The sequence below is a fragment of the Tasmannia lanceolata genome, unplaced genomic scaffold (genome assembly GCF_043159265.1).
Source record: "Tasmannia lanceolata isolate RefF3 unplaced genomic scaffold, GAP_Taslan_0.1 ptg000003l, whole genome shotgun sequence".
Taxonomy (NCBI): domain Eukaryota; kingdom Viridiplantae; phylum Streptophyta; class Magnoliopsida; order Canellales; family Winteraceae; genus Tasmannia; species Tasmannia lanceolata.
The window spans coordinates 1,830,576-1,858,316 of NW_027518680.1; the positions used below are offsets into that span (position 1 = coordinate 1,830,576).

Consider the following 27,741-nt stretch of genomic DNA (forward strand, 5'->3'; position numbering starts at 1 on the left):
TATTCCTTTCATGAGATAGCGTTAATGAGAAAGCTTAAAATAAGGTTAGCTTTAAAATGACGAATTTAGCCTTGAAATTGTATGAAACAACCACAAACCCATTCTTTAATCTTTCTAAGTATGAGTGAAGCTATTTTTTGGCCTAGTCGGTTTGCGCACTGAGCATGATTTTAATTTTTAAATAGCGGTTTTTGCAAAAGACGTCTCATAATTTACCTTTTTTGGGAAAAGTTGTCTTAGTCAAGTCTCATACTTTACCTTATTTGCAAAAGTAGTCTTCTAGCTTGATAATTTACAAACTAGTGGGCCCCATCCTATGAATGGAGTTGGTGAAGATAGTGGGTCCACCCATGGGATGGAAAACAACATGCCCGGAAGGCCCAACCATTGCACATGGTGGGGCCTACCATTTTACACATATGGTTGGACCCACCATATCCACCAAATCCATTCGTTGATTGGGGCCAGCATTTTTTTTGTTGTTGAAATGTTTATTATTATTATTAGGGACTTGCTAGGGTCCATCGCAAAAGGCATTTCGTTGCTGGTCTGTTGCATGTCAGACCAGCCACCTTATGAATGAAGACAACATCTTTTGTCTTCATTCACGAGGTGGGTGGTCTGACATGCGACGTACCAGTTGCGAAATGCCTTTTGTGATGGACGCTAGTAATTCCCTTATTATTATTATTATTATTTTTGAAAATGTGTGGGGCCAGCATTCTACAACATATTTTGATAAGGTCGGTCGACCAACTCCACTGAAATCCATGCATGGAGTGACGCCCATCATCTCCACCAGAGACATGGATACTAAAAGGATATTTTGCTTATTTTATGGGTAAAAAGTTATAGCATGAGTAATTTGGTCACAAATTGATTGCAAGGCTAGATTTGCAAAATTAACACAAAGGTGATGGCTACATTTGTAAATTGTCAAACTAGAAGACTTCTTTTGCAGACAAGGTAAAGCAGGAGGGTTCTTTTGCAGAAGCCTCTTTTAAATATTGTTATACTCGTATTGATAAGATATCGGTTCATATGATATCCGCTCCCCTCTGATATCGGCCGATATAATATCACAAGGGGTCCGATATGGCTAATATATATCCGACCTTCAAACATTGGTAGAGTAGGTTTGCAATTTTCCTTGGAAACAGGAAAAACTTTCAATTTTGAAAAAAAAAATTCCATAAAAAATGGGTTATTGAAACACTTTAAAATTTATTTTTCCATAGAGGAAATGGGGTTTATTAAATAAAAATAATCTTATTTGCAAATAATGCATAATTTATCTTCTTGCATTTTAACCCTTTTTGTTTGTAATTGTAATTTCATGAAAATGGAAGACCAAGAAAAGGGGGGTGAAAATGTTGAAAGGGGTAACATTATCATTTTCCATTCCAAAATCATGATTCTTTTGCTATAAAGAAATTTTTTAATCACGAGTTTCTAATTAAAAAATTATTGAAGTTTCCATAAAAATACACATGTTTGGGGCAAAAAAACTCGTAAACAGAATTGAATCTAGGACAGGTTGGTTGAACTCTTTATCGAAATCATAATTCTAGCTGACTGATTTGGAATAAGTTTAAATAGGGACTTAAGGGTGAAAATATCCTTTTTTCATATCTATCAGTTCCTTCTAAGATGTTCGGTGTTCATGGAAGGGAAGAATATAAAGATACAAATCTGCATTTATTTAGGCCAACGGTAAGGCCATTAAACTGAAATGAAGTAAGGCCACGTTTGGATACCCACAAGATTTAGATTTGGATTTCTCACATTTGGCAGTTGAGATTTGGATCTGGATCAAATCCTTAAATTTCCAAATCAGATACAATAGTGAAAAAATATCTGATTTTCAAATCTGTTCTGCAAGACATTATTTGTGGCAAAGTACCTTCACCCTCGCTGCTCCTTGACCTTCCTGCAGCAGCAGCAAGACGTCCTTCCTTCCATCCTCTCTCTCTTGTACAACATGAGCAAGAAGATGGTTGATGTACTTTGTATCCAAAACTCAATTCCAAATCCAAATCCAAAAACATCCAAACGTGGCCTAATGTTTAAAGAAGTGGAGAATTGAGAGCTCAACGTATTGCGCAGATGTGTACAGCAACATCTGTGCAAAATATTTAATAATGAATCCATCTACAGAGAAGAATAATCAATTAAATCACTACCCAAATTCAGCAGTGGTGGTTGCAATACTATTCCCTGATTCCATATTATTTTCTATATAAAAATAATTGAGAACCAATTAAATCACTACCCAATTCGGCACTGGGGGTTGCAATATTTGTCACTGATTCCAAATTACTTCCCATAAAAAAACATAGCAATTGATAATTTCATAGTCACATTGCATTAATTAAGTCTCATCCCAATGCATTTTAACTTATTCTTCAGATATATGAATGTAATGGAACAATATCTGCTTCAAACACTAATATTAAGAAAATAATCAGGTCTGCTAATAATCATACATTCAGTTCATCAATTTCAGGTTGTAAAGGCTCAAAGAGAGAATTCAACTCATTTGGATCAACATCCTCCAATCTTGAAGGGTTCCATTTTGGTTTCTGCATAGAAATCAAACAGATTCTGTCAACATCCATAAAAGCAGATTCTAGAATATAGCTATAGAATGACACTAGAGAAGCATGAGCACATTAGGCGGAACTGGTGCATGCAGAGTCACACAGTCAATACTATTGTCAGTTGAAGTGTTGGAAGATTTTACTATCTGGCCAACACTAAGTTTCCTTAAAAAGATTTTTGGTTTTCGCATTGTATTTTCTCATCTTTGTACTAACCATCTCGGTCCTCCTTGTTTTTTAATATCATTGGCTACCATTTAAAAAAAAAAAAAAAGTCCTATAAACATCAACTTCATCAAAGTTTCCTTTTCTTTTCCCCCCCAAAACATTAATAATTATTCTCAAAACACAGACTGCTATCTACATATAGCTAATAATTTTTTTAATGGTCTACATACAGCTAGCATTATTCTCTAAACATAGATTGATATCTGTATATAGCTAATATTATTCTCTAAACATGGACTGCTATATACATACAGCCAATCACCATGCAGCATGGAAGATCATCTCCATGTGATCCCCAAACACGCATTTATAATGCTTGTCTACTTATGAATTGTTGCTGTCTAAGTCAATCGTTATGCCTTGACATGTCTACTGAATCTCAAATTCTGGTTTTCTAATTTTTTTTTTTGAAAAGTGACAATTTCATTGATATTATAAAGGCAATGGGGAACAGGAGTCCCGTCTTGCGTTACAAAATATCAATAAGCCTGGATCGGGCTGGCCCAAAACCAGTATGGGAAAAGCTAACAGAACAAATTTACAACCATTAGACATTTTCCTTCATCATACCACTCCCGTGATACTTATCTATTCAAAATTCAACATCATTATCCCATCACTCACACCACTCCCCCAAATCAGACCTGCATGATTAAGGCCCTAAAATTCATCAGGTCACAAGCCTCACCAAAAAACATTAGGCGAACAACCATGGTCACTCAAGCCATAACTGACGGCACCTTCTATCCCAAAAACTCAAGAACCTCTTTACACAAGACCCCAGAAGGACAGACTAGGTGGAAGATTTCTTTAATTCCAGAATTAGGCTTACCACCTCAGAGACAAACACATCCTCGTCCAGACTCAATATTGAGAGATCCTCATCCAATTGGCTTTGCACTTCTGAAGCTTTCTTTCTAGTTATCATCTCCTCTACTTTCTGGATTCCCTTCTTCTTGCCTTCCTCCCAGCGAGGGCGCCTTAAGGTCCGTTCCTCCTCCAACAAGTTGATAAAGAGGGGGTGTTTATGCAGAGGGGAATGTGATTCTTCGATAGTCCATTTACCAGTCAACTAAAAGAGAGCTTCCGGCGACTTGGAAGCCTCTTCTTTTAATAATTCCCACTGCTGTTTTAAAACATCCCTGGCAACTTCCTTTGGAGTTGGCGAGTGATTGGATGCAAGATCCTCAGCGTATACCAATCTTTCCAGAGCTCTGAGCGAGGTCTCGATCTCAAGTAAATCCATTGACATCCTTCTTTTTTTGCCAATGGCAGAGGGAGAAGAAGATATCGAGTTGCTCGAACTCTCCATATGAATTCCAGATCCCAAACCCACAGGACACAGAAGAAGATTGCCAATCAACAACGTATCGCCTCCAACTGGATGCGAAAGAGGAGTTAATAAACCAATATAAAACTCCGTTCATCATGAAACAACATTGAATGCGCCAAAGTGGCGCTTCTAATTTCTCCATTAATTCATTCGTCAAACCCCAATGCTAATGAGGGGTTGTAAGTTCCAATCCCCGCCAAACCCAAAAAAGTAAGAAGACTTTCCAACTTCCCATTCTCTGAAGCAAATCTATGATACCCGGTCTGTTTATTCTTTTCAACCTATCATTAGCTTGGGATCTTTTCTTGACAGAAACGAGAAGTCCAAGTGTCCGGAAGAAAGACCATCAAAACGTCTTGCTCTTATGTCGAGAGTGCCACGTGTGAAGGCTCACCCTTTTCCAAGTACGAAATATGATTTCCAGAGACGTGATTCAGCCTGGATAGAGGTAGATTGCCACGCAAGATATTAGCCCGAGATAGGCCATTGCTCAGATCTAGTAACCCATGGTTGAAACTCAGATGTCTTTTCAGCCCAGCCTTGGGAAGCGGGTCTTGCGAATTTCCAAAACTGGCCCTTGAGAATTTGAAATTTGAATCCTGCTGAGGGGGATTCAAAACGTCAGCTGGTCTCCTGGCCTGAAGCTCCAGGGAATGCATCAGGGACCTGTTTCCCGTTAGGGCCATCCACGAAGAGTCTCTCAGACCACCTCTAGGCACCAGAAGAGAGCTTTTGAGATCCTCAATGGAGACTCCAATTATGTAACAGTGGTTGGAAATCCATAATTTCACCAAGGGAGGAAATTCACAGCGAGGAGCAAAAAGTTTGGCTGACACAAAGCACATACATTGATTGTGAACTCCTTCCATTTGAACTTCCATCACCTGCCCAAAAAGGTTTCCCAATGCTTCAACCGTCGAGGGAGCCCACACGTGTAATGGAATACCATAAAAGCTGACTCACAGTATCTCAGAGCCTTGGATGTAATCTAGGGACCAGTGGGACAGGGACGATAGGGAAAACACCCCAGTTTCCAAGTTTCCAATTCCCAGATCCAGAATCCTAGAGGCCATTTCTTCTGAATCAAACACAAAAAGGACCTCGTCAGTGGAAAGCAAGCACGAGCAATCGAGGGAGGGAGATTTCCAAGATTTTTTTGCCCACTCCCATAGCTCCTGAAGAGATCCAGAACAGTCCTTCCTTTTACCCACTAAACATGCCTTTAAGGATTCCGATCTTGTTTCAACCTCCTTACCAAAAATAGAGACCGACAAAGAACCATCCTCCACATTAGAAGATGAAATTACCCCAGAGTCAGGCCAAGGATTAGATTCCGGAGTTAACGGGCCTCCAACCCCTAATGTGGTGGGAGGTAGAAAAGAAGGCATTTGTTTGTGATCCAGGTGGCAGCACCGACATTTACTTCGTAGTTTAAAATTAGAATAATCGCATGACGAGCAGGACCAATCCCCCTGTCTCCGCCATCGATCAAGCTTTCTATTTCCATCTTGAGTCACACCCACCGGGCGGTAAACTGAAGATGATCTCTTCTTTCTCTGAAAACACCATCGGCATCTAGTCATCCATTTGAAGTTGTAATAACCACAGGAAGGGCAGAACCAATCCCCTTGCCTCTGATTTTTTTGTTTCCACCTCTTCTGGTTTCTTCCCGCTCTTCCCGTTCCTCCCGCACCTCCCATATTCCCACCACTTTACATAAAACTTCAATGGTTTTCTAAATTATTAGAACATTAATTATTTGTCATTCTAATTCTCGATATCCCATGTAATGCAGCTTGTGTCTTGGTGGGGATTAGTCTCTTCTCCTTCAAGAGCATACTCAAAGTGTAGCCACTTTCATCAGGAATGAACCTTACTACACAATATTCTTTCATAAAATTTTGTTTCTGTACAAAAATCATGATGCACAATTGAGCTATTAAAGATGAAAAAGCAAAAGCTACTTTTCACAGAAAGTTAATGTGGTTTAAATAACTTCTACAACTAAATTAACAGAAGGTATTAGATCAATTACTAGAAATGGTATTGGATTTTCATTTTTAACCCTCCCTCCAATTTGTGTGTGTTCTCTGTATGTGATGTGTGATGGCAATGGTTGGGGGAAGGAGGAGAGGAAGTAGGCCATTGCTGGCAAATTGAGTACTGACAACCAATGGCATTGGAGCCAGTGATCTCCCTCACTAAGGCTCACTGTATTGCTGGCAAATTGAGTACTGACAACTAATGGCATTGGAGCCAGTGATCTCCCCCACTAAGGCTCACTGTACCACGCGGCTGTCGTGGGTATTAAATTTCAATCATAAATAGAGAATTAAGAGTTATCCCAGTTGCAACCAATGAAAAACATGATCATATTCTTTTTATAAACACCAAAGATTATTTATTTATCTTTTGCCTGAGGGGGGAGTGGGGTAAACACCAAAGATTATTTATTTATCTTTTGCCTGAAGGGGGAGTGGGGGTAGTACAAAACCTGGTCTTTGTCCACCAAGACTGCTCGAACACCTTCAGCAAAATCATCCCGAAGAGAAGACCTTAGAGCGATGCGATATTCAGCCTTCATCACACCACTTAACTAGATAACACAAATTACAAGAACACAGTGGTCACATTTTCTTTAAGTCTGAGCTTCAATAAAAAACTAAACAGAAATTTGGAAACTCACATTGGACAAATGATGCTCCTTGTTACCATGGGCAGATGCAACTTGGGAGAAATGCTTTTCTGTTAAGCAGAGAGAAAGTGGAGCACCTTTTCCCAGTCCTAGAAGTGCATCATTAGCCCATTCTGCCACTGCATAACAAATAAATGGTAATAAGGACAAAGAATAGACTAAATATGCACGGATAACATTCATAGAAACGGAAGCCCAATATCTTCTAGGTCTTTTTTGGGAAAAAAAAAGATTTCATGATATTTTCATATAATTAAAAATTTCCCAAACTTTCATTGTATTCCAAATAATATCATCATATTATCCCAATTACACAAGTTACCTGTTTCATTTATACTGTAGCTTAAAATATGTTTACATATTTTTTTTAACTATGTTTCATTCTTATGAGGGATTTTTTTTACTATGTTGTTTGTTTATGAGGTTTTCTTAATAGTATCCTGAGAAACCATCAAATTTTAACATTAAAAAAAAAACTTAGATTTTGAAAATTGCTTGCATGTTCCAAAGTAGTCCAAGGAAACTGTAAATGAAGATGAAAAGCATAGCTCTATGTTATGAATACTTCCATGCAAATCATGCGTGACCTAAGCAAACTGGAAAGATGCATCTAACCTTCTCAACCATCGCAGCTCACAAGCACAACCTCAGCAACTATTTCGCATTTTCCAATTCCCTTTTTTTTTTTGAATGGTAGCATTTTCCAATTCTTGTTTCTTCAATTTAAGGGTGCATAGCCAATAAGCATACCTGTGGCATCAGTGCTAAGCTGATGCGTCTTCAGATCTTCCACTATCTCAATGACAGATTTATGTGTGCCAAAGGATGAAATTATTTGAGGCAAAAGGACCTTCAGTTGGGCCTCAGACTCAGGCTCCTTTGTGTATTCTGCCAATAGTGACTGGACATCCTTATGTAAGTCATCAGAGCTGGATGCACAATATATATGATTAACATAAGTCACTACTTTACTTTAAAAAAAAAAACATAAGTCACTACTTTTCTATAAATTTTGCGCAAACACGAAAAAAAAGTAAAGGTCAATCATGTAACCCTGCATTTTTTTAAATGATAAAGAACCTCCCCGAAACTAACACCAGGTTCAAAACAAAGACTGTAAAACTAGGAGTTAACAACAACACCAACAAGTGAAAATCAGCAAGCTACCAAAGCCATCCATGGTTCTTCAAAGCAGTGAAACTCTGCTGGCAAAATGCTGTATCATTTTCCCAATCCAGAATGAGTAACACCATTAAATACATCAAGTTCTTTGTTTCGCAAAGCGTAGCGCATTATTATAATATTATCATATAATTACCAAAAGTTAATCTTGTTAGTTTCAGGGATATTTTATCAGCTCAAAAAAATTAGGGCAATGCATTCTACTCGATTTTACAAAATTCAGGGATCCAACATAAATAATTTGTACTCCCAAGATGAAGCATGAATAAAATAAAAGATTGAGTCGGGGGATACAATATGAGCCCGAGAAGGGCATTCTTCAGTGAACCCAAGTTTCCAGATGGGACATAATGAGTTCCAAGACCTATGTATAGTGCATCAGCCGGAGATGAAATCCTTTTTCCGGTCATTCCAAGATAAGCGCCTGCAACAAATATAAAAGAACAGCATTACAAAACAGCAAATATAAACAGAAAACACAAGAAATGCACAGAAGAATGCCATTATGTGCTGAACAACATTCTCTAGAGAAGCAATTCACCCTACACCCATAATGATTTGAATGCAGGTGAGCTACACATTTAAGAGATAACTTCAACTGTCATCTCGTATTATATATCTTCAAAACAATTAACCAAGGCAGCTGAAGAGCCATTCTTTCAAAGCAAAGCATTAATTAAGAAAACAAAATTCATGATTGACTAGAGAGACACAGAGAGTTATCATTATGGCATGATCTAGCAACAGCACTGAGCCCACAAGTTCACTGCCATGTCAATTTTTGAAGGAGTTTCTGATGTGGGTCAAAATGAAAGAACACTACAAGTCTACAAGAGAAGGTCCAGATCTTCTCTTGGCTGGATTTAGACTAAAACTTTGCAATCAAATCTGCAGAGAAATAGGTTGGATGAACAGGTTTAAGTGAAATAAACCGATTGAAATGGAAGGGTGTAACAAAATCAATATGGGATCTTGAATGCAAAAGAAAGAATGAGAAATAACATATAAAAAAAGGTCAAATCTGAAATTGTCAGACCATAGTTACCGGATTCGCCATCTGCCCTCTGACCAGCGATCCGGGGTCGCACAATCCCAAACGTGGTACGACCCACGGCGACCCGCGGGAGAGAAAGTGAGAGATGCATATAGACTAAGGGAGAGATGGAAATAGAGCTATAAATTTATATATTTTGGGTTGGATTGGAACTAGAGCGCTTTCATTTTGAAAAAAAAATATGTAGGGCATACATGAGGTTTTTTAATTTTGTTTATTAAATGGATGTAGTATGGACTATGGAAGGATATTCATATATTCCAACGGGAACTTTCTTTTTGAAAAAATATGTATGACATAAATGAGGTTTTTATATTTATGTATTAAATGTATGTAGTGTGTACTATGGAATGATATTCTTGTAAAAATATATAAAATTATATATATATATATATATATATAGAGAGAGAGAGAGAGAGAGAGAGAGAGTCCGAATTAGCGCTCCAAACTGACCGCGACCCCGAATAGCAAACCAACATAGCATACCCTCATTGTACCGGGCTACCATCGTACCCCGTACCCATTCCCATACTACATACCGGAACGAACTGCGTTCCAGGTAAACATTGTGTCAGACACTTTAAGGTCGGTCAAATCTGGCTTTCTCATTGCTTTAAGATAATATTTCAGAATCATATATTAAAAAAAGAATTTATTGGAATACCTATGACACAACAATTACATAATGACCAAATCTCTTACTAAATCAAAGAAAATAAAGTAATTGTGTGAAAAAGGTCACTTATTCCTATCAGTCAACCCAAAACTGAAAATGGACATCCAAGTTGTTCGTAAGGAGTTGATACTTTGGCTAGTCAGGTATCACTGAGAACTCTTCCTCAGAAATCCAAGGGTAGATAATTACAAATGTATTGCGCTTAAGAAGGAAAGTCACAAGGTAGAAAGCCCCATGCACTTCAATGAAGAAGGAGAACAGAGGTGCACTGCGAAAGTTTTATATTGTAAATGTGTGTTTCTTCTAAGTTCTAACTCAAGGGGGCTGTTTGGATACATGGATTTTAGAATCCAGGTTTTAGTTTGAAAGCGGTGTAAAATTCTGGATTTTACAATCCATTATCCTGGAATTTGAGTAAGAAATCTAGGTTTTAGAAATCTCTCTCCCATCCTAAGATTTCTAAAACCTGGAAACACGGGACGATCTCCCACTCTCTCACTCGACGGAAAGAAGGGAGAGAAATCAGAAAACGATGGACGGTCTCCTTCTTCTCTTGTCTCCCATACAGGATTTTGAGGAAATCCAAGATTCTAAAATCCGCATATCCAAATGGCCCCAATGCATTGTAAAGTTCGTATTACTGCAGATTTTAAAACAATGTTTGAGAAGTGACCACAAGTTAAAAAGATCAACCTTGAGCAAATAAATTAAATGTGTTAGTAACTTCAAGGACATACCAACTGCTCCTCCTCCTGGACTCCTAGCTGCTATATAAGCAAATCCAACATCTGGGAATAAGCCAATTCCATTTTCTGGCATGGCAAGAAGGGTCCTCTGACATCAACTTGAGTGTTAGAAAAACTTGAGCCATCGAAAAGAAAATAAGTGTAGTGATACTACTTTACAATGAACTCCACACGGAAAGCATACCTCAGTGACAATCCGATACCTGCCATGACCAGAAAGGCCAATTCCAAATCCCATCGTCACACCATCCATAAGGCTAATGTAAGGCTTTTTATACTCAGAAGTTTTGCATATCAGAGAGTATTCTGCAGTAAATACCTGCAAAAGTACAATCAACGTCAATAACTCAAGCCTAGAAAGAAAACAACATACTTTAACCATAGACATTTTACTGTCACCTGGATCATTATGTATTAGCATTACTACAACCCATATGGAAAAGTAAAAAAAAGAAGCAAATATTAAGAAACTTCTGGTTGAGTTTTGTAATTACTTCTGGTTGCTTTTGAATTGGCTTCGGGTATGCCCATGCTAATTCACCTTAATATTTTGTAATTGCAGGATGGGACTCTTGGTCCCGATTGCTATTTGAATATTAATGAAATTTGTCATCTTTCAAAAAAAATATTAAGAAACTTCAAAAATAAAATGCTAATATCTGAAGATCAATTACTTGCATGCATTGCAAGTTTACAACACTCAGTATTAATTGAACAATTATACCATATGGAAATACACTAAAGAACCACAAATTCAGCAGCTTCAAAACATGAAAATTGGAAAATAAATAGGTGTAAAATACAGAAGGAAAAAAGTTATGAAGTTCCAGAATATTCTCCAAAGGAACATCCTAAGTCATAATTTAATCTCCTGCAATTGATGGGTCTGGTCTAAGAAGAGACAAGACAATACCTTTTTTATTCTCATAATATGGAGGTTTATCAGTGTACCTTTTGGCCTCCATTTGAATGGCAGAGTTGCACAACAAGTGATCGACACTAACCCAACAATCAACACAAGAATAATCAAATCAAGGAAAAGAGAGATAATCAAGCAAAAGAAGAGAACGCCATGGATGGGAGGTTCCAAAAATCTAAAGAGCTCTTCAAAGTTCAGATGATCCTAAACAATAAAAAAAATCACAGCTAATCATGTTTTTTCTAAAATATACTCCATCCTGTTCCTATTTAATAAGATCTAGATAAACTGATCTTGTTGGAAGGTGTTTGTACATCGCAGGTGGAGTTGGACTGTAGGATTTGGGGGCAGATTCTCAAGGTCTTTTTTCACTGATTTTTTCCATTAACTACTTGATAAGAGAAGAAAAGCATGAAAGGAATAGGTAGCAGTTATGAAAGGAGCAAGTGCCCCCTCTTTTTTTGGAAACGATAACAAGTTATTTATTAAATAGAAAGAAAAAACAGATAACAAAACAATAACAGTGGGCGACAAGATTAACACTCTGGACAAACTGAAGAAGGTGATTATACTCATAAAAAAAAAGGTGATGTTGGCCAACCGATCATATCTTCTTCTTTAAGCTTGATTAACAACATGAATTGGATATAATAGAAGATTTATAGTGCTTCTTTTGGTCTGACATTTTAGGGGTTTTATTATTCTTGCTTGCAGAGATTTATGGTGATTTTCAATTCTTTCTCAGGATTAGTTTAGGTATATGTTAAGTTGGGTCTCATTTGAAAAACATTAATAGTGTTTTTTCTTTATATGTTGAGTTGTAGGGATCTTAGGTCTTTGTTTAGGATGAAGCTTGGAAGTTGAAAGTGTTTCAACGTTAGCCGAACTTTAAGTGTACACCGAACACCAACACAATCTCGATGAAAAGACAGAAAAAACATGTGCAATTACATCAACAACCTCTAGTCTAGATGTGAATGGACTCTTTCAGTTAGTGTTAGTTTATACTCAACTCAACTAAGCCTTTGTCCCAAGCTAGTTGGGGTCGGCTAATGAATCCTTCAGAAAATTTACATGAAGAAGGTGAAAGGATCTACCCGGCTCAAATTGACTAAGTCTAATCCTGACACTAGTTGGGTTCATCTACATGGATCATTTTCTTCCATTCTCTCCTATCCAAGGTCATGTTCTCTGTTATGTTCCTAGCCATCAAGTCTTTCCTCACTGTTTCTACCCAAGTTGTTTTCGGACTGCCCCTGCCACTTTTTAAACGAAAGGGTATATCTTTATTACTTTCTTAGCCAAACATAAATATGTAAAATTAATAAATTATCCATTTATTATTGTCATGAACTGTGGGACATCTTGTCCCCTCCTTTTCTACTCTAATAAAATTCGTTACTTTAAAAAAAAAAATTATCCATTTAAAAAAAAAACTTTCTTAGCCAAAAAAATTGATTAACTAGATCAATTATTCAAGTGAGCCGCCAAGCAATTCAGATTTTTGCACTCATCAAGTCAGTCATCTTGCAAGTTTTTTAAGACATAAGTCTACATTCACAATAATCTCTAGGCAACGTGCCACAGTGACAAAGATAAGGCATCTTTTATGATTCCAGTAATTAAATGAAGAGAGTACCATTTGTTTCTATCATCTTCTCTCACTCCCACATAAAATCTCTAAACAATATACATATACGAGCAATAAAGACAACAACGTAGAAAATATCCATTCAGTATCTGATCAATTTAGATTAATAGCAACATTATGCTTAAGAAGCAGTTATTTTACAAGAATGACACAAGAAGACCTCAATAATTTCTGATTTTCCCCGCCTGGTAGTGATCTGCTTCACATCACCACCTGTAGATCACACTAAGGCTTGGGTTATCAAATGAGCAAGCATTCACCAAGTTACGCAGTAATAACAAAATTAGTCATGTAAGCAATAGACACCCATAACATGAAATACAATCTATGTAAAGACCTTTTTAACAAGAGACACCCATAACATGAAATACAATCTATGTAAAGACCTTTTTAACAAGAGACACCCATAACATGAAATACAATCTATGTAAAGACCTTTTTAACAAGAGGTGTGCTTTTGTCCTTTTGTATTTCAGCAACAACACCCTTAATATCCATTCCTGCAGTGGTCATGAATTTTCACTCTCAAACCTTACCCAGCAACCCTAAAAAATCCCAGAAAACATAGGGTGTACTACTAAAAGCTACAAACTATAATAAACTTCAGTGAAAAAGGAACTGGATAGACCTAAAAAGAATTATCTTCTCAATAACAAATTCAAATTCGAGCGAACTTACCCGCTGAAAAGGCACGAGGTGAACTGCTCTCCACCAAGACACATTTCACTTTTGGATCCGCTTCCCATTGATCAAGATAATTTTTGTATTTTATGTCCATCTCTGCATCATAAGAGGCGAAAAGAATCCAAAATAATCACATACAACAGCAGAATATCCATCAAAATCCCTAGCTCCAATACCTTATCTACAAAGTCATTTCCATTAGGAAATCAATTCCAGAAAGAAAAAGAAAAACGCCAAATAAATAAATAAATAAATGCGCATAAATTAACTGCTCGTATGATAATAAAACCAAGAACATAAAAAACCTAGCTACAGAGGCAAACTCTGCCACATCCTCAAAGATCTCAGCAACTCAATTGCCGTTTGGACACGCGGATTTTAGAAACCAGGTTTCAGGTTGAAAACAGTGTAAAAGAGAGTTCATGATCAAGCTGCTGCATGCTGCGCTGATAGCGTTTCTTGGATTTTAAGTAAGAAAACCATGTTTTAGAAATCTCTCCTGCATCCTGAGATTTCTAAAACCTGGAAACATGGGTGATCTGCTGCTCTCTTGCTGCTGGAAAGAAGGGCAAGAAATAAAAAAAACGATGGCTGCTCTCTTTCTACTCTCGTCTCCCATGTACAATTTTGAGGAAATCCAGGTTCCTAAAATCCGCGTATCCAAACGGCCCCTAAATCTTTGGACAAAACAAAAGAAACAAAGCTGAATTTCCTTCATGCAACCCAGAGATGGAAAAATCCAGGTCTTCCAGATATCAAAACCGACGTCGAAAACCTCGTATGGGAATGAAACTCTACTCCTGTCGAAATTCGAGAAGTCCGTAGAAAAAATATCACGGAGCTAGAAGAATAAGAAAACCTAGATTCAAATGCACATAAATTAACCGCTCGTGTGATAATAAAACCAAGAACATAAAAAATCTAGCTCCAGAACCAAACTCTGCCACATCCTCAACGATCTCTACAACTCAATTTCATAAAATCGTCGGACAAAACAAAAGAATCAAAAGCTAAATTTCCTTCACGCAACATAGGGGATGGATAAATCCAGATCTTCCAGCTAACGAAACCTAGAATTATAAAAAACCTAGGTCGAAAACAACGTACAAGAATGAAACTCTACCCTTTCTACTGAAATTCGAGAAATCCGTGAAAATAAATAAATAAATAAATAAATAAATATATATATATATATATATTTATATATATATATATAACAGTTTCCTCATATATATATATATATATATATATATATATATATATATATATATATATATATAACAGTTTCCTCATATATATATATATATATTATAACGGAGCTCACCAACAGTTTCCTCATATATATATATATATATATATATATATATATATATATATATATATATATATATATATAACGGAGCTAGAAGAAGAAGAAGAAGAAAACCTAGATTCATGGCGTTGAGAGCCTTAGGTCGATCGAGTGTGATGACTGCGAGGCCGTTGGGGAATACATTTCCTTTGACGAAATCTTCGGCTCCGGCCATGGTGGAAAAGGAATGACTAGATCCAGAGCTTTTGAAGCTCTTGTAGAGATTATGAAGATGGGGTTTTTGTTTATTGGAAGATGAGATTGCAGAGAAAGAATAAGAGACTCTGAGGGTTTGGTGTATATGAGAAACGAGGGCTCGCATATCGTTTAGCGAGAGAGAGAGAGTGAGAGAGTTGATCTCTTGTTAAAGAATAGTCCTTTTGAGGCCTTTCAACATAATAGGGGCATTTTGGTCATTCCGGACGTTGGACTAAATTGCCAGAAATGCATTCCTGCCATGGTCAGCTGCGAAATGCTTTTATGCGATGGTCCCTAGCAAATCCCATATGTATTGATTTTGCTAGAGAACAATAGGGAAAGGCATTTGGCGGCCGGCCAGTGGGGGATTGTTAGATTGTAAGAGGGAGCAAGTCTATAAAGTCTGCATAACTGGCTTTGAGTGCAAGTGAGAGATTGTTAGGCTGTATCTCTAAAAGCCAGTCATGATGCGATGCATGAGATCAAATTAACAAATTTTGTGACAATTAATGGGTGTATTAAAGAATGTGTTACTTGCTTTATTAAATTGATATATGTTTGTACTTAGGTAGCATCGTAGGAATATCAAGCCTATGGACTCACATATCATAAAACGCATCGAGATTTGATATTTCGATTCTTTGGAGACCTAAAAGGTTCCTGGTTGGGTTGAGACTAGACATCTCATCCCGTACACAACTAGCATCAAACCTTGCCTCCGTACACGAATTAAGGTGGCTCTCAGTCACTGGAGTAGGGGTAGTGGACCCTAAGCAGGCAAAATGGGTGTTGTGAATGGTTCACGCATTAAGCATAATCATATCTAGAACAATAGCCTGTGGATAGGAAACAAGGATAAGGCTATGTTACCCAGACAGGACCTTTTATATATCCTTAGACATGAGGAGTCGTATTGGTTTGTGCCGTGGGCCCGTTCATGGCTTTGGTCTACCCAACCATGGTTCTAGCTTGGGATCATAATTTTAAAACCCCCCCACATCATCGTGGACTCCCCCGAGTCAACTGCCTTTTACCTTGGCTGCGTTTTGTGTTTTGCCCTACGGAGTCAATAAAAACTCCTTTGCCTCTCCCAAATTATGACGGCGGTCAACTGAGTACTCAGCCGCGTCAACCGAGTACTTTACCGCGTCGTACCGAGTCGACTAGGATTTTCTTCAGCCGCGTTCCACACCGCATCCACTTTTTTAAACATTGCTTTGAAGTCTTATGCTTGAATCTTGTTATACATAATTTCTCGATCTTTCCCCATTCTTGTGCTTGACGTAGCCTGCATTGTGGGAGTGGTACCAGCAGCAAGTGAGAGTGGGAACTGAAAATGCACAACTTAACAATGGATGCAAAGAGAAGGCCATGTTTGTTGAGAGGCCTCCCATGCTCGCTTTCTGTTTGAGGCCACAAGGCTTGGAAGTGTCCAATAACAAGGGTACAAAGCAGATATCACAGAGATTTCCTGCCACTGGGTATAATGGCTCTTTTTTCAAGAGACCAGGACGGTTTCCAATCTGATACACGTGGTGTGTGTGTCGCTGCGTGTATCTGTAGGGACTAGTCCTACTCCCGAAGGGGGTGGGGACATCCTACGTCATCAAAAAAAGAAAAAAGAAAAAAGGACGGTTTCCAATCTCCTGGAAAATGTTCTCTATATGTATATGATTATACACGATTTTTGTCACCAGTTTCTTCATTATTAGCATATAATCTTTTCTATACTTTCATTGTACTAGGCAGACAAGTAAACGAGAAAAGTCTCTTGTTTCTGTTAAAAACTATGAAACTTCAGATGCTTCCCCTTGGCTTCATTGGCTTCCCCTTGGCTTCAGACATCAATGAATTTATCACCGAAGGATTCAAACACACAAACTCCATCAATAAGAAGCCAGGGGTCTGATAGAAGCCATTATCCAAAACTCCAGAGACATAAATCAAAGAAAATGAGAGTGCATCTTCCCCCCAATGATTCTCAAATGGAGGCAATGTGGTATATTTCGTCAGTAGCGATGGATTCGAAGTGACTTTTTAACAGTGCAGATGTGTACTCATTGATGGGTCACTTTTGTCCACATCGGCTGATTTACTCATGGACTAATTTACTCATCCGCTGGTATACAAGAAAAGGTGTATAGAATTAGTGTTGCTAGTCTCTGTATTTAATTTTGTTCCTACATATCTCTTCACCCCATTCTAAAAAAATTGTTTGCCAATGATAGAGAAATTGGTGGAATTATACTACTACACTTGCTAAATCTGACCCTTTGTCTTTGAACTTTGAACATCAATGGTGATGATATTGGCAATGTACTTTGTGGCCATTTGTACAGGTGGGAGATGATCCTGTGAAAGGTTGTATCTTGATATGTTCTATGGCCAAAAATACACGGAAAAGAAAACTGTAAGTATATAACACCAAAGCAGAGACTGAACTGTCTGTATTGTTGCATTTTTGGATTCTTGATTTCGTCAAACACAGGAAATTCTTGGTTGTGTTTAGTGTGAGGTCATGGTGAACAGGTCAAGTTCATTTCCCCTGCATGCAACTTTTGCTGAGCATTAGGCGGCTCTGTTTGTTTTGGATTCTGAAAACCGATTGTGAGTCCATAACTGATTATTGGTCTCTATAGCTGGACAATATATCTTAGGCTTGCTGTAAATTTTATTAGGTGGCCATATAGAACTCTGAAACTTTATTTTTAAAAAAAAGTCTTCTCTTTCTGTGTTGTTCATTTGCAATTATTGTATGGTTATTTTAGGGAGATGATTTTTTTGCCCCCTGGGTAGGATAATGCGCCCCCCTTTTAACGTGAATTGTGAATTAAATCATGTTAAAAGTGGGGCACATTATCCTACAGTTGGGTCGAAAAAATCACCACCTTTATTTTTTATCTTCACTTCAATTATGGTTTTGGTCTGATTTTGCCGATCGGATTTTTTATTGGTGGAAAGGTGTTAGAGCTGTGTTTCTGTGGTTGATTTGTTGCCCAGAAAGTGAAACTCCTCTACAAGGAATATAATGGCAAACATAAGCACATAAATGCCAACGGAAATCAGAGATATTTGCACCAAAAGATGGTGAAAATTGCAGGAAAAACATTAATTTATAGAAGGATTTTATTTTGCTTCCATAGTTTCGCAGGAAATGATAATGAATTTGGACTCAAAAATCCAAAATTAACATTTATTGCAGAATTTTATCTTCTCAGGAAATATTTTTTGCTTCCATATTTTAGCGGGAAATGATAATGATTATGGATTATTTAGAGGGTTATCATTATAAAATGAAAGTCTCTCTTGATAAAACTTGAACTGTAGTGGTTCAAGTTAATTCTTTCCATGTGTTACCAAACAATGGAAAAGCAGGAAATTTTGGAAACCTTTTTCTTTTCCAAACTTTTCTAGAAAATTGCTGCTATCCAAAAAGCACCTTAGGCCACATTTGGCAGGCATGAAAGTTTTTCCATAGAATATTATTTTATCAGGTGATGGGAGAGAAGCAATGAGGGTGGGAAAGGGAGAGAATTGAGAATGCATCAGTGTGGAGAGGGTGAGAAGTGGTTGAAAAACAGGGAAAAGAAAAACTCTATTCAAAATAGAGTTTTTGTTTTCCCTATTTTTTCAGCTGGGCCATCTCCTCACTCACTCCCACTCCCACTCTCCCAACTCCTCTCTCAACACTTGGTAAACTAATATTACATGAAAGAAAATTTCATGGTTGCTAGGGTTTTAGGAAGACCATAATATGTAAGGTCTTTTAGTAAAACATAGTGTAGGGAAAAGGACACAAGAGGCTCACATGGGTGTAGTGAGAGAGGGAGGGAATGTTTAAGCGGATTTGAGTGGGGTTTCTTGATATCCTTGTAATTCTCGTACGATAGTCAAAATAATAATAATAATAAATAAATCTCACCCAAACGGGGCCCAAATAAAAAGAAAAGAGCCAAGCTATCTCAACAACTTCAGTAAACAGGTTTAACAACTCCAAATCCTATGTGATTCAGTAACATGTACTTCTTATTTTTCCGCACTTTTCAGAATTCCACACCAGTCCAATACTTTTTCGTAATTTTCTTTCTACGTAGAAGGGACATAAAACAAATTTTACGCCCATTAGCTTGAGCTACTTAGACAACCTTTAACCCTCACAAACTAACCCACATCTAGAATCCTATATAGTCTACATATTTCTATTTCAAACACTGCATCAAACAATAAAAATACCAGTAATTAAAAGAAAAGATCCATGCTATCTAAACAACTACAGTAAAACCAGTGTAACAACTACAAATCATATGATTCAATAACATATAGTTCTATTTTACCACACTTTTCAGGATTCCACACCAATCCCAAAACTTTTCGTAAGCTACTTAGACAACATTTAACAATCACAAACCACCACAAACTAACCCACATATAAAATCCTACTAACTCTACATATATCTACTTCAAACACTACATTAAACATAACATTCAACAACCCAATATCTAGAGGGTTTTCTTCTATACTTCTATTAAACTTCAAAACAAAAATCCACCTAATCAGAGTCAAAACCCAAGACTCTATCAAGAGCATCAATGAGCAATTGATGAGCAGTGAGCTGCGGGAAATGCCCATCTGCGTCAATGATCTCTATTGATGTTTTCCCTTTTATTTTGCTCTTCATGTAGTGAGAAACAGAGATTGGAACTACAACATCATTAGTGGTCTGTATTATAGTGCATGGGACTTCAACTTTCTCAAGAACATCTCTATGGTCTCCCAAAAAGATGTTTTTTCCAACCAAAAGTGCTATATCAGGCCTCATTTTCTGCAAACTCTTTCCAAACTTGTCAATGGATAAAGGGTCATTGACACCCATAGCAACAGCAGAAAAGCTCAAACACCATGTCTGGAAATTGGATTCTATGTTGGATAAGATGTCCTCAACCACTGATCTATCCAAACCTCCTTCATAGTCTTCTGAATTCAAGTACCTGCAAAATAAATTAATTAAACAAAGGAATAGTTTTGTGAAAAATGAGTTGTGGGCAATATGCTGCAGAAAAATTCAATTGATCAAATGGTTAGGATCATTCGATTGTCACGATTTTGGGTTTGATAGGTGCCCTATTTATTGAACGGTCTGGATCATTTGTTATGTGCCATGATTTGTGGGTGTGATGTATATTTTAAGAGCAACAATCTTTTGTGTGCCACATCTACTCATCTAGTACAAGAATCACACTGATCCTGGCCCTTGATCCATTATGCTTCCTTTAGGGTTCTGCCAAGAAAATCTAAAATCTACACTGTTGATTTTTGTGATGCTTTATCTTACGCATGAGATGTCCATTCGGCGTGGGACCAAGACCAAGACCATTATTTATTCATGATGCTCTACAACATCACCGGTCTAGATTGCACACGCATGTTACCTTATGGGCCCAAAATTGATCTTTAGCGTTAATCCTGATGGTGACTGTCTATCCTATCGTTCTCAATTCAGTGTCATACCTTGGAAATACTCTCACCACAATGAAATATTTGAGAAAGTAATTAGTGCAGTTATTAGGCGGGCTACTGATACTGGCACTACCATGTTTTGATAATTGCACTAATTCAACTTCCCTTTTATTATCAAAACAGCTGTGAAAGGTTAATGTAGATCCCAAAAAGCTCTGAGAAGCCCATTAAAAGGTAAAGAGAAGCTGAGTTTGTACAATTATCAAAACATGGTAGTGCCGATATCAATACCCATTACAGTGCGTATATATATACCTGTGTACAAAATATGTCATAGTTACAGTACGTATATATACCATTTCTTGGTGTATCCACTTTCGTCATCAGAAAGTTACTTATCCGTATTGAAAAGACAAAGATCAGGACAAAAAGACAAGGCTGGAGGAAAAGCTGTTTGGAACGACGCGGAAAAGCCCCCCTCCTTTATGCCACCTACGCAACTTGTCATTAATGACCATTTTTAATGAAAATCCTTGTATTTTTATTAGGGAAAATGACCAAATAGAAGGGGTTTCTACTGACTATGACATTTGAAGAGGGGTATTTTGTAAATCACCAATCAAGAGTGCATATGACTAAAATTCTCTCTCTCTCTCTCTCTCTCTCTCTCTCTCTCTCTCTCCCTATCAAATCACCTTTTTGAAATGATGACATTTAGAATTACAAATCCCAAAACCCACCTTTTTCTCTCTTCTTCTTCTTCTTCCTCCCACCTACGTACGTATAAAAAACCCAAAAACCTCCATTTTTGAAACCCAAAAACCTCCATTGTTAGATGCCAAAAGCTCCATTCTATTGCTAAAAACCTCATTTTTAGATGTCAAAGCCTCCCTAACCCTTCATTGCATTGGAAAACGCCTCCATTTACAACAACTATTGCAAAAAAACGTTATTAGATTCCGAAATCGCAAAAATCTTCAGTAGAAACCACCATTCCATTGCACAAAGCCTCCATTCAATGGAAATGTGTGTATTTCTAGCCCTCTCCCTTCTCTTTCAATTATAAGGCATGTTTATAAACTTGAATGAAAGTTTTCCATGTTAAACTACTGTTTTCCACTTTATAATCATTGTTATTTTACTGTAAACCACTAATTTCTTAAGTTAAACTACTATTTCACTATGATAAACCACTACTGAAGTGGGTGTTTATAAGTGGTTTATATAGCTTCTTTGGTTAAGAATCCTCAGTAGTGGTTTATAATCATAAGTAGTGGTTTATTAAGGCTTACCAGTGGTTTAGAGTGTTTATAATTGGTTTATAAGGATTAACAATGGTTTAAAGTGTTTATAAGTGATTTATACAGGGTAAGCCGTAGTTTATAGTATTTATAAGTGGTTTATACAGGCTTATCAGTGGTTTAGAGTGTTTACAACTGGTTTATATAGGGTAAACAGTAGTTTATGTAAGCCTATCAGTGATTTATATAGGCTTATCAGTGGTTTAGAGTGTTTATACATGGTTTATACAGGGTAAGAAGTAGTTTATAGTGTTTATAAGTGGTTTATATAGGCTTATCAGTGGTTTAGAGTGTTTACAACTCGTTTATATAAGGTAAACAGTGGTTTATCTAAGACTATCAGTGGTTTAGAGTGTTTATAAGTGGTTTATATTGACTTATTAGTGGTTTAGAGTGTTTATACATGGTTTATACAGGGTAAGAAGTAGTTTATAAGTGGTTTATATAGGCTTATCAGTGGTTTAGAGTGTTTACAACTCGTTTATATAAGGTAAACAGTGGTTTATCTAAGCCTATCAGTGGTTTAGAGTGTTTATAAGTGGTTTATATAGGCTTATCAGTGGTTTAGAGTGTTTATACATGGTTTATACAGGGTAAACAGTGGTTTACAGCTTTCATAAGTATTTTATATAATCATAGCAGTGGTTTAGAGGATTTATAAGTGTATAATATATGGTAAACAATGGTTTAGAGTGTTTATAAGTTGTTTATATAAGCTTAACAGTGGTTTAGATTGTTTATAACTGGTTTATATAGGCTTAACAGTGGTTTAGAGTGTTTATAAGTTATTTATACAGTATAAGCAGTGGTTTATATAGGGGTAAGCAGTAGTTTAGAGTATTTACAAGTGATTTATATAGGGTAAACAGTTGTTTAGAGTGTTTATAAGTTGTTTATACAGTGTAAGCACTGGGTTAGAGTGTTTATAAGTGGTTCATGTAAGCTTAGCAGCGGTTTAGAGTGTTTATAAGTTGTTTATATAAGCTTAACAGTGGTTTATAATGTTTATTAAGTGGTTTATATATGCTTAACAGTGGTTTAGAGTGTTTATAAGTTGTTTATACAGTGTAAGCAATGGTTTATAGTGTTTGTAAGTAGTTTATATAGGGGTAAGCAGTGGTTTGGAGTTTTTACAAGTGGTTCATAAAGGGTAAATGGTGGTTTAGAGTGTTTATAAGTTGTTTATACAGTGTAAGCACTGGTTTATATAGGAGTAAGCAGTGGTTTAGAGTATTTACAAGTGGTTTATATAGGTTAAACAGTTATTTAGAGTGTTTATAAGTTGTTTATACAGTGTAAGCAGTGGTTTAGAGGATACCAGAGAGAGGTGCACGAACCTGCGGGGCATTGTGACCCTCTAATGGACGGTTGGGATCATCCCATGAGAGAAAGAGGGCATTGTGGCCCTCTAGTGGACGGTTGGGATCATCCCATGAGAGAGAGAGGGGCATTGTGGCCCTCTAATAGACGGTTGTGATCATTCCATGAGAGAGATGGGGCATTGTGGCCCTTTAATGGACGGTTGGGATCATCCCATGAGAGAGAGAGGGGGGCATTGGGGCCCTCTAATGGACGGTTGGGATCATCCCACGAGAGAGAGAGAGAGAGAGAGAGAGAGAGAGAGAGAGAGAGAGAGAGAGAGAGAGAGGCATTGTGGCCCTCTAATGGACTGTTGGGATCATCCCATGAGAGAGAAAGAGAGAGGAATTGTGGCCCTCTAATTGATGGTTGGGATCATCCCATGAGAGAGAGGGGGCAATGGGGCCCTCTAATGGACGGTTGGGATCATCCCACGAGAGAGAGAGAGAGGGGGGCATTGTGGTTCTCTAATGGACTGTTGGGATCATCCCATGAGAGAGAAAGAGAGGAATTGTGGCCCTCTAATTGATGGTTGAGATCATCCCATGAGAGAGAGAGAGAGGTGACGGTATTTTAAAAATGAGGGTATTTTTGTCCTAAACCCATGCAAACCAGTCACCATCACTTTATATTGGTTATTTCCAAGTCTCCCCTCTTCAAATGTCATAATCAGTAGAAAGCCCTTTCATTTGGTCATTTTCCCTTTTTATTAAGATAATAAATACACCCTACACGTGGCAATAATTTCCTAATTGGGACCCGATTATAATGGACCCCACTTATAGTTGCACGAAATTATACATTCACAGCCTTTTCTTCCCCGGGACACCCCTTAGTGTTACCTCTTTTTTCCACTACAAGGGGGTGACTCGGGGAATAAAAGGGGTTGAATATATCACTTCCCATAATTTTTCATGGTTTTCAAACATGAGCCATTATTAGATGACCTACGTGGTTAAAACTTAAAAGGGGTGCATTTATCATCACCCTTTGACTTTTTAATTTTGGTGGATTTATTTATTCTATTTGCCGCCTTGTAAAAATATAGAACATCAGCATCGTACAATCATCTATGCCCTAAAATTGTATCACGCTTAATCACACATTTTTGCTTTGTGCGTGCATGTGCCGTGCCTTCACTAAATTACTAGTACTAGTACAATAAAATGTAGTAAATGATATATTCTCCCCTTCTTTTTACTTAGGACAGCTCCTTCTAGTGTATAAGAGTAGTCATAAATACACTAGAATAAATATTAATTTAATATTAAAAAAAAAGGATTTTTTGCGTCAAATTTCGGAAAAACCGAAATTTCGACTGAAATTTCGGAAATTAATCAATTTCGGTGTCGGTCTCCGTCGAAATCTGAAATTTCGGATTTCGGTCGAAATTTAAGACCATGGTTTTGATATTCTTTTCCAAAGGTATAAATAAAATAAGAGAACCGAATATAGTTGGAAATGCTTTATGGATGAACAATACTATACCCTTTTAATAAAATAATGTAATAGTACCATAGAGTAAAAAATGAAAAAGAGCTCGAAGACATAGTCTTGTAAGCGGTTTCCCTGGCAGTCCTCCTCATTTTGATATCATTTCATGAGTTAATTTTTGTCATTTTATGAGGGCTGTTTGGGACAACCTTAGAACAAGGCTGTCTTCATATGGTTTCTCCGATGAAAAAAGAATGAAATATAAATATAGTATCATATAAAAATTCAAAATATATATATTATTTTTGGGGAAATGATATCAGCACAACCATGTTTTAATGATTGCACAGACTCAGCTTGCCTTTTCTTTTTTATGAGGCTTGTTAGAGCTTTTTGGGAACTGTAATAACCTTTGACAGCTCTTTAAATAATAAAAACAAGATGAGTTAGTGCAATCATTAAAACATGGTTGTGCTGATATCATTTCCCTATTTTAATTATGATTATAGGAAATACTATCATATATGAGAACCGCTAAGCAGACAATACCATCTCTATCGACGCAATAAATTCTAGTGGTGTTGATCAATTCTAAGGTCCAAGAGGACCAAGACGGGAGATATGTTTGTGCAATCAAGATCGTTGATATCGTACAACATCATGAAGTGGCCCACATGGTCTTGGTCCCACAAGGAGGAGACATCCCATGTGTTAGATAAACGACTATAAAAGAAACCAAATGTTTTTTTTTTTGGCAAAAAACCTAACAAAGGATTTAAGATCATCTCATCAAGGTGTCTTTTTACTCTGGTCCAACAAATTGATGCTATTAAATAGATTTGGAACCCAGCTAGTCTTTTTAGCATTTTTCTATATACATTAATGGAAAATTGATATCGGCACCCTGTGTTTCAATAATGGCACTCCACTTCTTACTTTGTGCACTTTTTAAAGGGAAATGATATATTCACCCTTTTTTAAAAAAAACTTGGGACAGCCCCTTGTAATCTAAAAAAAGTAGTCATAGACTCATAACTCATAAGCTTTGACAGTTCTTCTTTTATTGGCTTGTGGGTTGTGAGAGCTTTTTTGGGAATTTAAATAACCTTTAACAGCTATTTAAATAATAAAAGACAAGATGAGTTATTGTATTTTTCAGAATATGGTACTGCCAATATCAGTGACCTTCCCAAAATACTGTCAATTGTTAATAAAAACCGGTTAATAAGTAGTGGAGACTAGAGTACCATTATCAGATGATATCGGTCCCCTATATATGGAGAGAGAGAGAGAGAGAGAGAGAGAGGGAAAATGAAATTTTTACCTGGGAGAAGCTCCAAGGAGTATGAGGCTTTGAAAGAGCTCAGGTCTTTTAATGGAGGCTATGCATCCAATCATCCCGGACATGGAGTGTCCAATAAACACAAACCTCTTCAACTTCAACTCATCCACAAGAGATATGAGATCATCTGAGAAAGCTTCAAAAGAATAAGAATCCTTTGAGGGCTCGACGAGTTTTGAATCAGGGGAAAAATTCCAATCAAAGAGTAAGACTCTGTATTTTTTAGTCAAGTGGGGGACGATTTTCTCCCATATAGTCTGATCTCCACCATACCCATGAGCCAGAATCACAGTTTCTTCACCAGAACCCATGAACTTGGTGTTTATGGCCAGTGAAAGGCCATTCTCCAGCATCACCATCTTGGCAAAGAGAAGGAAACAAGGAGAGAGAGAGAGAGAGAGAGCTAGCTAGTTTTAGTATTTACTGTTTGGGGTCTGATGACTTATATAGCCAAAAAATAATTGGAATTGATATCCACACTTCCTGATTTCAATAATGGCACTCCCACTCTTTACTTAATATGGGATTTAAGATCCACACTCCCTGATTTCAATGTTCGCACTCTACTCTTTAATTATTTGCAATTTTCTAATTAGCCTTTAAAAGTCAGTACGATACTTAAGATAAAAATAGTGGTTAAAGGAAGGGAAGTGATAAATGCGTCCGGGTCCGGTCCATTACTCTGGACACCCAGATGCAGTGTATCTATATGACTGTAGAGGGGCTGATGTACTTCACAATTCACATGGGAAGGATTCAACCGACCTGATTGCCACATACACTGCAGCTGGGTGTCTAAGTAATGAAAAGGGGCGCATTTATCATTGCCCTAAAAGAATGAGGAGCCTAATTATCCAAACAAGGGAGAATGGATATTATTCCTCTCTCTCTATATAGGAAGGAAAAGAGGATTGAGACTGTTCATTAGTAAAAAATAATAATTAAAAAACCCCTAAATCATAATATTCATTTTTATTTTTTTTGTTTTTATATCCCTATGAAGTCAGGGTCCTTTTTGTTATAAGAATTTGGAAGGCTAAATCAAAATTTCATGAAAACGTCGATCATAGAGTATTTTCTTCAAAATGAAATGGTGTTGTATTTAGGCACGATTTGAATTGCATGAATTTTCTATAAAAGTTTGTGAATGAAAAACATTCCAATAATTTCATGCTTTTTTGTTGTTTGATAACGTATGAAAAAAGTAACTTGAACGATCACACTTCAAGTTTTATTTAAAGGGAACTTCAACCTATAATAATATCCCTCTAACTAAGCCATAATCAGTGAAACCACTTTTTCAAGCAAAGTTAAAAGTCAATTTCTTGGTCCTACGTAGGAAATCAAGTCCGTTGATCTTGTAGAACATCATGAGACGAGTAGCCGACCCACATGGTCTTGAGCCCATTCCAAACGGATGTCCTAGGCATAAGATGAAGCGCAACAAAAATCAATGGCTCATCGTTTCTTGATAGAAGCACATGACAGATCAAGGGTTTAAGATCATTTAGATCAAGGTATACTCAAACG

General features: G+C 37.1%; 2 protein-coding genes across 4 annotated transcripts; both read right to left on the reverse strand.

Moving 5' to 3' along the window:
- Positions 1 to 2,320: 2,320 nt before the first annotated feature.
- On the reverse strand, positions 2,321 to 15,469 carry LOC143847213 (3-hydroxyisobutyryl-CoA hydrolase-like protein 3, mitochondrial). 3 transcript variants are annotated; one of them, XM_077355979.1, is made up of 11 exons: positions 15,195 to 15,469; positions 13,763 to 13,864; positions 13,540 to 13,584; positions 13,245 to 13,297; positions 10,699 to 10,833; positions 10,506 to 10,602; positions 8,333 to 8,462; positions 7,607 to 7,785; positions 6,848 to 6,975; positions 6,656 to 6,757; positions 2,321 to 2,582 (listed from the first exon to the last, which is right to left on the reverse strand). In XM_077355979.1, the coding sequence occupies exons 1-11, from the start codon at positions 15,439 to 15,441 to the stop codon at positions 2,481 to 2,483; spliced, it is 1,320 nt and encodes a 439-aa protein (XP_077212094.1). In that variant the 5' UTR covers positions 15,442 to 15,469; the 3' UTR covers positions 2,321 to 2,480. The 3 variants fall into 3 exon arrangements, with proteins under 3 accessions (XP_077212094.1, XP_077212084.1, XP_077212075.1); XM_077355969.1 differs by lacking the exon at positions 13,540 to 13,584; XM_077355960.1 differs by lacking the exon at positions 13,245 to 13,297 and having other exon boundaries at positions 13,520 to 13,584.
- A 4,119-nt stretch (positions 15,470 to 19,588) lies between these two features.
- Positions 19,589 to 26,614, reverse strand: LOC143859769 (putative esterase KAI2). Its single transcript, XM_077370397.1, has 2 exons — positions 26,194 to 26,614; positions 19,589 to 20,306 (listed from the first exon to the last, which is right to left on the reverse strand). Exons 1-2 carry the CDS (start codon positions 26,568 to 26,570, stop codon positions 19,868 to 19,870), a joined length of 816 nt encoding a protein of 271 aa, XP_077226512.1. The 5' UTR covers positions 26,571 to 26,614; the 3' UTR covers positions 19,589 to 19,867.
- Between the last annotated feature and the right edge of the window lie 1,127 nt (positions 26,615 to 27,741).